Source organism: Lissotriton vulgaris, chromosome 5, assembly GCF_964263255.1.
Source record: "Lissotriton vulgaris chromosome 5, aLisVul1.2, whole genome shotgun sequence".
Taxonomy (NCBI): domain Eukaryota; kingdom Metazoa; phylum Chordata; class Amphibia; order Caudata; family Salamandridae; genus Lissotriton; species Lissotriton vulgaris.
This window is the reverse complement of record NC_141693.1, coordinates 370,996,978-371,010,359: the sequence shown is the minus strand read 5'-3', so window position 1 is coordinate 371,010,359 and position 13,382 is coordinate 370,996,978. Positions and strand designations below refer to the sequence as shown.

At 46.4% G+C, this 13,382-nt stretch overlaps 1 protein-coding gene across 14 annotated transcripts in view; it reads left to right on the top strand.

Annotated features, from left to right (window-relative positions):
* The window catches only part of UBR4 (ubiquitin protein ligase E3 component n-recognin 4), a 1,723,360-nt gene that overhangs the window by 477,956 nt on the left and 1,232,022 nt on the right, over positions 1–13,382 (top strand). For all 14 annotated transcript variants that reach the window (XM_086921716.1, XM_086921718.1, XM_086921717.1 and 11 more), the window contains exon 19: positions 9,088–9,315. In XM_086921716.1, the coding sequence (XP_086777842.1) occupies positions 9,088–9,315 (228 nt within the window). The remainder of the gene's footprint in view (positions 1–9,087; positions 9,316–13,382) is intronic.

Sequence of the window (13,382 nt, the reverse complement as noted above, 5' to 3'; positions counted from 1 at the left end):
CTATCTCACAGGGAAAAACCAGGACGGGTTCCCAAGGCAAGCGCGGAGATACCCCTTCTGGGGTCGATTCTGGCGCTATATAAGAAATGCAATAATAATAATAATAATGTGGGCTGCTGAATTCATATCTGTGCATAGATCGCCGCCTAGTGTTGGGTCCGGATGATTGCACATTGTTGTCCTGGAAGAGTCTTCGAAGTATCACGAGATAGGTGGCTCCTCCCCCGGACTACAGTGCGCATGGGCATCCTCTCCATCCTCAGATTGTTTTTTTCCGCCATTGGGTTCGGATGTAATTTTCTTTACTCAAGTTCGGAAACTTGCTAAAGACCAAAAGGCCTTCGGGGTCGTCTGTATTGTTCTTTCGATTGGTGCCGAGTTCTTTGTTCCAGTTCTTTTCGAGCAGGACGTCGAAAAGAGCCGTGTGGCCTTTTCGACACCAGAGGCCCGATCGTCGATGGAACGGAGCCCGTTCAAACGATGCCCCCTTTGTAACTCTAAGTACCCGCACATCGATGTACACCCGGTGTGCAATAAGTGCTTATCACCAGAGCTCAATGAGGACAACTGTCTAGCTTGTGCTGTATTCAGGTAGAAGAAGACGCTTCGGCTCCGACGCGCCGCAAGGCAAACTATGACGAAGCCAGCGCCCGAACAGGTGAATATCTTCGATGAAGAAGATGATGAGGTCGTCGACACTGAGGATTCAGAACAGCAGTCGGATCCAGGTTCGGAGCATGACTCCAACTATTATGAAGACGACAAAGAGAATGTTGAGGATGAAAACGTCGTCTAGGTAAGGGACGACGTATCCCCCATTGGAGCTGTCGATGATGACTCGAGCGATGAACCAGGCCCAACAGTGGGTACTGGGCTCGAAACAGACACTGAAAGACTTCCAAGGGCTCAGGTCGAGGCATTGCCAGAGGGCCTTAGCCAAGATCATGTCGAACATTCTATAGCCCCGCGTCTCGGCCCGGCTAAGAATATATCACACGAGCCATCGGTCGAACTACCTAAAGCGAAACCGAAAGCCATTGAGGCAAAAACGAAACCGAAACAGCTGAAGACAGTCTTCGGATCGAAGAGTTCGAATCTATCGGATCCGACTAAGAAAAAGAGTGTCAACGACCCCGCAGGGTCGAAACTAAAGGATGTCGAACTAAAGATTGGTGCGCTGAAGTCCTTCGCTAAACTCAAGCACATCGAACCGTCGAGGTAGACGTCGACGGACAGCGGCACAAACAAGGGACTCGAGTCTCAGAAGGTTCTCGATCCGAAGCAACGAGTCGACAGGCCACAGCTCGTCAAAGGCCTCGAGTCGAAATCAAAATGCGCCTCGAAGGAGTACGTCTAATCGAGGCAAAAGAGTGTGCCTCCAACGCCACAAGCACCGAAGTCGACGCAAGGCCAAAAACATATTGGCGAAAAGGCAAAGTCGGTCGAACCTATATCGACGACGGCCCCAAAAAAGGTCAGTCTGTCTAAAGACACTATGTCACCGATAAAATTCGGACTGCTCCCGCCCGACTGCACGCCCTAAGGCGCTCGATCCAAAAACCGGGGTCGAAGCACCCAAGACTGTGTCGATAGGAAAGAGGAGTCATCCTCCAAAAGAGGACATTGTGTACCAAGAGCCCTCCTATGATGAGCAGTCGAAACTACATACCGACTCCGAATCTGGCAGACTTACGATCTATCAAAGGAAGATCAGGTCAGAAAATCCTCTTGAATCATATAAAATTCCACTCAAAAAGAAAAGGGATTCTTCCACATCGCCTGTCCTTTTTGAGACTGTACGGTACCATGACCAGGACACTTCTGCATACTCACCCACACGCACTAATGAGGATATGGGGTATGACTATGATGAACAATATAATTACCCTGCGGACACTGATCAGGATGACCAGACTCCAGCCAAGACAGACCCGGTTGACCCGGGGGAGTCACAAACTATACCTGACACTCCATCTTATCCTGTCAAAACTTCGCCAACAGAAGATACAGCGGCGTTTAACTCATTAATAGAAAGGGCAGCACAGAATCATGATGTAGAAATGCATGCTGTCCCAATTGAAGAGGACTTCCTGTTTGACACTTTTTCCACTTCAGAGAAATGAGTCAAGACTTTTCCAATGTTGAAAGGTGTCCTTAAACACGCAGGAGACATTTTCAAGGAAACCACAGGAGCAAGGGTTGTTAACCCCAGAATTGAAAGAAAATAAAGTCCGGCGCCTGTGGACCCTACATATATTAAGGGACAGCTGCCATTGGACTCTTTGGTGGTATCAAATGCTCGTAAGCGTGCCAACTCACAGACTACTGGTGATGCTCCTCCTCCAGACAACGAGTCTAAGATATTAGAAGCTTCTGGGAAAAGGGTAGCTGCTCAAGCAGCTAATATCTGGAGAATTTCTAATACACAGGCCCTATTAGCCAGATACGATAGGGCGCATTATGACACACTAGAGCAACTGCTACAACATTTGCCTGATGTCTAAAAGGAGGGAGCAGAAACACTGATACAAAAGGGAAAACTCATATCCAACGCATCCATTAAGTTGCGCTCGACGCAGCAGACACCGCAGCCAGGGCCATCAACACAAGTGTCCTGCTCAGGAGACATGCTTGGTTGCGTATCTCTGGGTTCAAACCTGAGATTCAAACCACATTATTAAATCAGCCTGTGAACCCTGATTTTTTTATTTGGTCCTGATGTGGACACAATCTTAGAGAAGATTAAAAAAGACACAGAGACAGCCAAGTCTATGGGTGCCTTGCCGTCACAACAATTCAGAGGAGGCTCCTTTCGTTGCTCCGGTAACAGAGGAGCTACACGAGGTCAGGCATCCCAGCAGACTCCATACAATAAAGGGAGCACGCAGACCACCTATAATAAGAACAATAGAGGTGGATACCGTGGCAACAGCAGCAAGGGCAGAAGACTGGGGAATAACAAAACCAGATCCTCCGCCAATACTGAACAGTGACGCCTTGTCACTGCTCCGGACCATATAACAGCGGTCAGGGGACGATTACAACAGTTCCTGCCAGTCTGGGAAAGCATTACCAATGACAGGTGGGTGAGACAACTTATTCAGTACGGCTATTGTCTAGAGCTAACCTCCACTCCACCCAATATACCCCCAAAACACCGTCCTATGTCCGCAGAGCACATACACTTATTGCAGCAAGAAGTCCTCAGCATGCTGCAACAAGGGGCTGTAGAACTCATCCCTATACAGGAACAGGGTACAGGGGTGTACTCGCTGTACTTCTTAATCCCCAAAAAGGACAGGTCTCTCAGGCCAATACTGGACCTCAGGCCCCTAAACCATTACATCTTGTCAGAACATTTTCACATGCTCACTTTACAGCAGGTTCTACCATTGCTCAGTCAGGGAGATTTCCTTGCAACACTAGACCTAAAGGACGCATATTTCCACATACCAATACATCCAGCACACAGGAAGTATCTCAGGTTTACCATACAGGATCAGCACTACGAGTTCAAGGTCCTGCCTTTCGGGGTGACAACAGCTCCCAGGGTGTTTACCAAGTGCCTAGCGACAGTAGTTGCGCACCTACGGAGAAACCATATTCACGTCTACCCTTATCTGGACGACTGGCTTATCCAAGCATAGTCAGCTCAGCAATGTGCCAGCCACATGTCCCGCACTATTCACCTCATACACAGCCTCGGGTTCTCATTAAACTACACAAAGTCTCATCTCCAACCCGCCCACGTACAACAGTACCTGGGGGCGACAATAGACACTCTGGCAGCAAAGGCACAGCCAAACTCAGCAAGAATCAACAGCATTCAATCGCAGATTCAGAGATTCAGACCCCAACACTCGCTCCCAGCACGGGTGTTTATGCAGTTGATAGGCATGATGGCCTCCTGCATCTTCATAGTCCCTCACGAGAGACTACACATGCGTCCGCTTCAGGAGTGCTTAGCACAGCAGTGGAACCAGGCTCAAGGACAATTAAAAGACCTAGTGTTGGTGACCGGTCTGCATTGGTTGGAACAGACAAAACCTTTGCAGGGGACGACCGTTCCAAGAGCCTGTACCACAAATAGTGCTTACGACGGACGCATCTCTCCTGGGATGGGGAGCGCATGTTCTCCATTACTCAGTACAGGGACTATGGACGACTCCGCAAAAGAGGATGCACATCAACCTGCTGGAACGGATGGCAATCTTTATGGCGATGAAGGCATTCAAGGTACATTTGTGCAACAAAGTCGTGTTGATCCGGACGGACAACATGACTGCCATGTACTACATACAGAAGCAGGGAGGGACACACTCTCCACAGTTGTCACATCTAGCGCAAAGCATGTGGAAGTGGGCCATTCAGAGAAACATATTCCTCATGGTGGAACACCTCCCAGGCAGGGACAACCAGATGGCGGATCTGCTCAGCAGACACAGCCACCAGATGCATGAGTGGGAGATACATCCCTCAGTGCTTCAACCGTACTTCCAGCAGTGGGGTCACCCAGATATAGACCTGTTCGCCTCAAGGGAAAACGCAAAATGCCAAAGCTTCGCCGCCAGGTTTCCACATCCGCAGTCGCAGGGCAATGCGATATGGGTGAACTGGTCAGGCAGGTTTGCGTACGCTTTTCCCCCAGCCCCGCTCGTACCACTAGTGGCACGCAAACTGCGACAACACTCAATGACACTCATCCTAGTTGCTCCAACGTGGGCGAGGCAACCATGGTACACCACGTTCCTAGAACTTTCCGTGGTGCCTCATCAAAGGCTGCGGCTAACACCCAGTCTTTTAACGCAGAGCCATGGTGGCATTCAGCACCCAAGTCCGCAACAGTTGAACCTTGCGATCTGGCTCCTGAAGTCATAGTTTGGTCACCTGAACTTGCCTCCTGAATGTATGAATATTATCAAAGAGGCAAGAAGACCTACAACCAGAGCATGCTATGCGGCGAAGTGGAAACGATTTGTCATCTATTGTAACAATAATGACATAAATCCGCTAGATGCGTCGACTCAAAACATCATATGTTACCTGTTACATTTACACAGATGCAATCTAGCCTACAGTTCCATATGTATACATTTAGATGCGGTGGCAGCTTATCTTCAGAACAGGCAGCACCTTTCACTCTTCAGAGTACCTGCTATTAAGGCTTTCATGGAGGGACTCAAGCGGGTGATTTCTCCAAGACACCCACCTTCACCTGTCTGGAACCTGAACGTAGTTCTAACCAGACTGATGGGACCACCTTTTGAACCTCTACACTCGTGTGGGATACAATTCCTAACATGGAAAGTGGCTTTTTTAGTGGCAATTACATCACTTAGAAGAGTTAGTGAGCTGCAAGCCCTAACTATTCAGGAGCCATTCATACAAATACACACAAATAGGGTAGTGCTACGTACAAACCCAAAATTTATGCCAAAGGTGGTATCCCAGTTTCACATCAATCAAACTATAGAACTGCCAGTGTTCTTCCCAAATCCAGATTCAGTGGCAGAAAGAGCTCTACATACCGTAGACGTTAAAAGAGCTGTACTATATAGACAGGACAAAACCGTTCAGGAAAACTAAGCAACTGTTTGTTGCCTTTTCGCCACAGCACAAAGGCAACCCCATTTCCAAATCAGGTATAGCCAGATGGATTGTTAAGTGCATACAAATTTGTTACCAGAAAGCTAAACGCACATTAACAGTTCCCCCAAGAGCGCATTCAACACGCAAGTTAGGGGCATCCATGGCTTTCCTGGGAAACATTCCTCTAGAAGACATATGTAGAGCAGCCACATGGACTACCATACATACATTTACCAAAAACTACTGCGTAGATGTACACTCCAAACAGCAAGCAGCTGTAAGACAGGCTGTACTCAAGACTGTTTTTCAGACTGCTGCAGCTGGCACGGGCAACCACCGCTAAGGGGGAAACTGCTACACATTCTATGCACAGATATGAATTCAGCAGCCCACATGCCTCGAACGGAATATGCTACTTACCAGTATGCATCTGTTCTTGGCATGTACGGCTGCTGACATTCATATCGCCCTCCCTCCTCCCCGGTGCCTGTCGCAGCTGTAGCACTCAGAATTAATCTCTAGCATGGACATCACTTACTGTATCATACTCCTTCCCTGCCACAATGGCGAAAAACAATCTGAGGATTGAGAGGATGCCCATGCGCACTGTACTCCGGGGGAGGAGCCACCTATCTCGTGATGCTTCAAAGACTCTTCCAGGACATCAATGTGCAATCATACGGACGCAACACTAGGCGGCGATCTATGCACAGATATGAATGTCAGCAGCCCTACATGCCAAGAACAGAAGCATACTGGTAAGTAGCATATTCCTTCTTACAGATATATATCGCCGCTTCGTACTTTGCCGGGTATCGGGACTGCTTGTCGGCCCTGTGAGGACCTTTGTATAATGGGCTGCACTATAACGATCCACACCTCATTTGTTTGAACTACTATGTATTGATTGCCCCAATTAGATGGGCGGACTACAGGTCATGATGTATTGAAGTAATACAAGCCACGTAATGAACTAATACAACATTGGAGATGACAGCCCCATGAGATTAAATCTCGTGATAAGAATTAGGATCCTTTTGGAGAATTTTTCCAATAATACAGGAATCAGGTGCCATTTTCACCTCCTTTCCCCCGTCCTGAAGAAGACCCGTTAAAGACCCACAATTTAGGCGTCACCAGGGTCGAAACATCGACGAATCATTCCCATAGGATCAGTATACTGGGGTCAAGTAATTCTAGTCGATCAGGGTGGCTTACTTGACTAAAGAGACACTATTTGGAAACTGACCTTGAGACACAATAATTTTTGTCTTTTTCCTTTACCTTTTCACAATTGTATATAGAGCACTATTTATGTCACTAAAGTCACGAAATGTCACTATTCACCTTTTATATTGTTGCGCCGTTCAAAAGGAAGTTTTAATTGCTTCTCTTGTTGTATTTTCAAAGCATTTTACAGAGGGTCTATCACATGTAAAATATGAACGTTGAATTGAAGAAATACAGTGATTAAAACTGTTCATGACCCTTATTCTTTTGGTTGGTTTTGCATTTGATGAATCTCTCTTGATAGAAACACATGATATGTTGATTAATAAAGCATATGTTTGTTGAAAGATTTGTTTCTTAGCTGAAATTTATATTACCAGACGGAACCATTGTTTATATCAAATAGTACTGCCCAGTTTCTGAGGGATACTGTGTTACCCCATACTACGTTTTCATTCATATCGCCCTCCCTCCTCCCCGGTGCCTGTCGCAGCTGTAGCACTCAGAATTAATCTCTAGCATGGACATCACTTACTGTATCATACTCCATCCCTGCCACAATGGCGAAAAACAATCTGAGGATGGAGAGGATGCCCATGCGCACTGTAGTCCGGGGGAGGAGCCACCTATCTTGTGATACTTCGAAGACTCTTCCAGGACAACAATGTGCAATCATCCGGACGCAACAAAGGCGGCGATCTATGAACAGATATGAATGTCAGCAGCCCTACATGCCAAGAACAGATGCATACTGGTAAGTAGCATATTCCTTCTTACAGATATATTGTTACCGAAGGTAAGTAACTTGTGCGTCAAGTCCAGGGAGACAGCTTATTTGGCCGTTCTGTTCTCCGTGTCTTTCTGGTGTAATCTTGTTCGTAGACCCACCACCGGGGTTGGTATTGCTGGGGTATCTATTCTAAGGTAAGGAATCTATCACTACCGTGTCTTTCAGATGCAAAAGTTACTACTTGTGTAACAATATATCTGTAAGAGACATTAGTTAGTGATAGATGCCTTACCGCCCCACCCGTCCTTCCCGTTCAGCGAACTGATTTCTAGGGTTAAGGTCATCCCCTTTCAGGGCCCTAGTTTCTTTGCACCAGTGGTCAGTTTCTTGCCTGGCTGTGCGTTCCAGGCGCAGAAAGTAGTGTACATAACTGACGTCAGCGCGCATGGGTGGCGCCTAAGTAATCTCCGTGACGTCATCTCGGCGCTTATGACGCCAGCGACGGACGCGGAGCCGCAGGCAGCCACCTACTGACGCGCAGGGGTACTGCTAGCAAAACTTTCTAGATCCAGTCTGACGCCTGGGGATATTCTAAGGTGAGGAATCTATCACTGACTAATGTCTCTTACAGATATATTGTTACACAAGTAGTAACTTTATCTTGTGCATTAAGGCTTGCTACTCTCTCTAAAAAGGAGCCTCCAGTGGGGCTGCAAGCTCACTCCACCAGGGCGATGGCAGCCACTACTGCCTTGGGAAGAGGAGTGCCTCTAAATGACATCGGTTAGGCAGCCACATGGACATCACTGCACACGTTCACCAAACACTACTGCCTGGACAGCCAAGTCCGGAGAGACTGCTTCTTTAGCCGTTCTTTTCTCCAGGACTTTCTGGGGTGATCTTGGTTCGCAGACCCACCCCTGGGGTTGGTATTGCTGGGGAATCTATTCTAAGGTAAGGAATCTATCACTAACGTGTCTCTTTCAGATGCACAAGTTACTACTTGTGTAACGATATATCTGTAAGAGACATTAGTTAGTGATAGGTTCATTAACGTCCCACCCATCCTCCCCGTTCTGCGAACTGATTTCTAGGATTAAGGACATCCTTTCAGGGCCCTAGATTTGTGCACCAATGGTCATTGTTTTGCATGGCTCTGCTTTTGTGGTACGGAAAGCTGTGTACAGAACTGATGTCAGCTCACGAGGGCGGCGTCTAAGTAGCTGCGGCGACATCCTCCTGACGACGATCGCGGAGCCGACCGACGCTACCTTCCGACGTGCAGAGGTACCTCTGACAAAAACACTTTCCAGATCCAGTCTGACGCCTGGGGATAATTGTTTTTAGGTAAGGAATCTATAACTAACCTATGTTTCTTACAGATATATCGTTATCGAAGGTAAGTAACTTACTCATTACTGTCTGGTGTATGTGCTTTTGCGAATATCCTTTGTTGGTGTGATGTGGTGTTCTTGAGAGTTTTGACACCTACCTAAGGTCAATTTCTACATCATTAAAAGTTGCCTTTGTTTCTTAAGGCTCTTGTGAAGAGAACCCCAAGTAGTGGCTTGAGCTCCACAATGAAAGAATCTGCATTTCAGACAGAGTCAAGAGCCCCTGAGAGTGCTCTCCGACATTCCACTGCCTCCCCTGCTGACAAAAGCAAGGTCACCATTTGTGACGGGAAGGCGTCTGACGATGAGAAACCCAAGAAAAGCAGCCTGTGCAGGACCATTGAAGGTTGCAGGGAGGAGCTACTGAGCCAGGTAAGTTGATGTAAATATGACTTGGCAGGACTATGAAAGGGTCAGGGAATTAACTTTTGAAGCAAGTATGTGGAAGTGGGCAGCTCAATGAAGGACCATTGAATGAAAAATGCACTTTTGCAACTTGAATCTCTTCTAAAAAGTGTTTTGCTAAACTACTTTGCAACTGTAAATACCATTTCTCGGAGTAGTCATTTTGTCAATTGTGTTGATGCATGACAATATTTTAAAAGATTATTAAAGATGAATTAGTGTAAAATCATTATGAATAATATGAAGATGATGAAATTAGGTTACATATTCTTAAAGTGCACTAGCAAGTATATGTCTTTGCATTGATGCTGATTTACGTCTTTCATGAGTTCACATCAGTTCGTAGAAGTAGGCCTGGAAACTAAACTCTTATTAAACGTTTGTATTTTCACACAAGCAAATATACTCATGCCTATTTGAAAATATGCTGGGTGATTGCAAATTCACTTTACCTACACCCCAGTTTTTGAATCTTCATAAACGTTTACTCCTGCCCTTGTCACAACTAATTTACCAACAATTTCAAGTATATATATGAAGAGGTTGGAAAGGAGTTGATCGTTACTAATAAATGTTAGCTTATGGGAGTACACCCCACAGGGCATTCCAACCTTACAACTAATGCTGCTCACCTTCTACAAGCCCTATGGGTAGATTTGAGGAAAGGTGGTAAAATTTCACCCCTTCTGGAATATAAACCCTGATATATTATGAGCCCTAATATAAGCATACCTGCTTTTGGAACTCTACAATATTGAGATCACTGCCAAAAGTTGTCACCTCGCTACATCACAACAAAAGGTACAAACGTATTTACTTATTTGACATGGTAAATAGATTTCTGAAGCATCCTGCCCCTTGGAGAAGTACATCATTTATAAAACTCCACACCCCTGTGATCATCAATATAAAGTGATTATTTACAACAATATTTATAGTGCTTCATGCTTTGGCGTACATGGGACCATCTCTGTACTTGTTGGCAGCTTTGTTACAGCGCTCTAGAATAGTGCTTTAATGCCACCTGACTTTCATGTTCAAGCCAAAGTGTTGTTTTCTTGACGACTCCTTGGATTAGAAGGGGAAAAACATGACCTAAGGCGTGTATGGGTGTTTTTACCATTGTTCAACTTAATTATCTTCCATGGCATTGGTCCACACTGGCATATACATTTTGTGATCCTGTATAAGAATGTTCATCATTGGAAAACATTTCAGTTGGTTTTATATTATGAAAAAATATGCCTTAGCAGCAGGGACCCTAACCTTAAGGAAATGCAACTGCGGTCCTTCTTTGCTCGAAGACCCATTAAAGCACAGATTCACTTTTCCTAATATATTGTAAGTACAAGTTATAGAATTGCAATCACATATTCGCAACATTTCAAAGCAGTGCAAGTTTTTAAAAGTTTGATAAGGTAATCAGATTGCACAAGTATAGTGTTTACAAGTTACCTAACTAATTTCAAACAATGCAATAGTTGTCTTGGTGTCTTGTTCTACAGTGAAAATGTAGGACATTTATTTAACAGTTTGGTGGGTGTACAGATATATGTTCGAGGCATGTGGGCCGCTGAATTCATATCTGTGCATAGATTGCCGCCTAGTGTTGGGTCCGGATGATTGCACATTGTTGTCCTGGAAGAGTCTTCGAAGTATCACGAGATAGGTGACTCCTCCCCTGGACTACAGTGCGCATGGGCATCCCCTCCATCCTCAGATTGTTTTTTTCCGCCATTGGGTTCGGATGTTACTATCTTAGCTCAAGTTAGGAAAACTTTCTACAAAGCCAAAAGGCTTTCGACAGCGTCGGTATAGTTTCGTTCGGTACCGATAACTTTGCTTCGAGAGGACATCGAGGAATCGGACATTTTTTTCCAGACATGACCCGATCTTCGATCTACGATGGAAAGAAGCCCATTCATAAGGTGTCCACTTTGCAATGCAAAATACCCGCACATCGATGTCCACCCGGTGTGCAACAAGTGCCTTTCCCCGGATCACAAAGAAGCCAACTGTATGGCCTGCGCCCGGTTCAGGTCGAAGAAAACTCTTTGGATTCGACGCGCGGCTCGGTTAGAGTCGCAGAGATCAGCGCCTAATCCAGAAAACATCTTCGGGGCCGAAGACGAAGAGGTCGTTGATCTGGAGGATCGGGAAGAACACTCAGATCCGGCTTCGGGGCATGATTCAGAGTATGACGCCGAAGATGAAGAAATATTGGAAGAAGAAGAAAACGTCGTCGATGAGGTAGGAGATGACGCAGAGGCCCTTGGGGCTGTAGAAGATAGCTCAGGCGAGGAGCTAGGCCCAACCGGCTATACGGGGGCCGACGATGAAGCTCTCGATAAGGCTCAGGTCGAGGGATCGCCACAAGGCCTTACCCGAGATCTACAGACTCGTTCTACAACCCAGCATAAAGGCCCGGCTTCGAACATTTATAAAGAGCCATCGGTATCGAAACCGCCATCGGTCGTTCCAAAGAAAACGAAAACGAAAGCATCACTGCCAAAACCGAAACCAAAAGTATAGCTGACTCTGGTCGGTTCCAAGGCCTCAAACCCCTCGGAGCCGAAGAACAGAAAAAGGCCATCGATACCGAAAAGTTCAAAAAGGTCATCGAGCCGAAGGTTGGGACACCGAAGACAAAAGTCAAGGCTGACGAACCGACGAAGCCGGCGCCGAAGAGAGCCGACACAGAAAAAAGGGTCGAACCAAAAGAGGGGGTCGATCCTCGGACAAGGTCTGCGGACAAGACAAAGACTGGCTCCAAGGACCCTGTCGAGTCGAGGCAGCCGAGCCCATTCGTATCCAAAGAGGCAGAAGAAAACCCCAACCCCGAAGTTGGTCGGAAACATTCAGACCGCATCGACACCAATCAAGTTCGGGTTGCCACCGACAGTGCGACCGAAGATTTTCAAACCGAAAAAAGGTATCGGAGCCATTAAAGGATTGTCGATGGGAATGGGGCCTACAGAGGAGTCTGAAGAACAGGAGTCGAGGCAGTTCATCGACTCGGACACTGGTAGACTGTCCATATATAAAAGGAAAATAATACCAGAAGCGCGCATGGAGTCATATAAAATTCCATTAAAGAAGAGGGATTCAACCACATCGCCAGTTCTTGTGGAACCTCTGCAATCCTATGGACAAGAACCTCAGGGGGATGGCGAAAATGAGGATGACAATTATCATGTGGACACTGATCCCGATGATCAAAACCAACCAAGGGCAGACCCAGCTGACCCAAGGGATCCGCAGACTGCCCGACACACATGTATACAATGTAAAAACATCTCCTACTGAGGACACTTCAGCCTTTAACGCCCTTATTGAAAGAGCGGCAGGTAACCATGATGTGCAACTACATGCTGACCCTGTTGAGGAAGATTTTCTGGTCGACACCTTTTCCACTTCGGAAAGATCCGTCAAGACTCTGCCCATGCTAAAAGGGGTCCTTAAGCATGCTGGTGACATTTTTAAGGAGACCACCAGGGCAAGGGTATTAAACCCTAAAATTGAAAAGAAATATAGACCGGCACCTCTGGACTCTACTTCTATAAAAGGACAGTTGCCACTGGACTCATTAGTTGTTTCTAATACACGTAAGAGAGCAAACTCCCAGACTACAGGTGATGCTCCCCCTCCTGACAAGGAGTCAAAAGTACTATAAACTTCAGGAAAAAGGGTGGCAGCGCAAGCAGCTAACATCTGGCGCATTGCCAACACTCAGGCACTCTTAGCCAGATATGACAGGTCCCATTATGATACCCTTGAGATACTGTTGCAACACCTACCAGATCAGTACAAGGAGGGAGCGGAGCTACTAATCCAAGAAGGAAAGCTTATAACCAATGCTTCCATCAAGTGCGCACTAGACGCAGCTGACACTGCAGCCAGGGCCATTAACACTAGCGTCATGTTAAGAAGACATGCCTGGTTAAGAATCTCACGAACAGACTAATTTGCATACAGCCAGGTTCTGAAACTGGGATGGTGCAGTGAGCTAAAAAACGGTGTTGGATCTAGCCCTG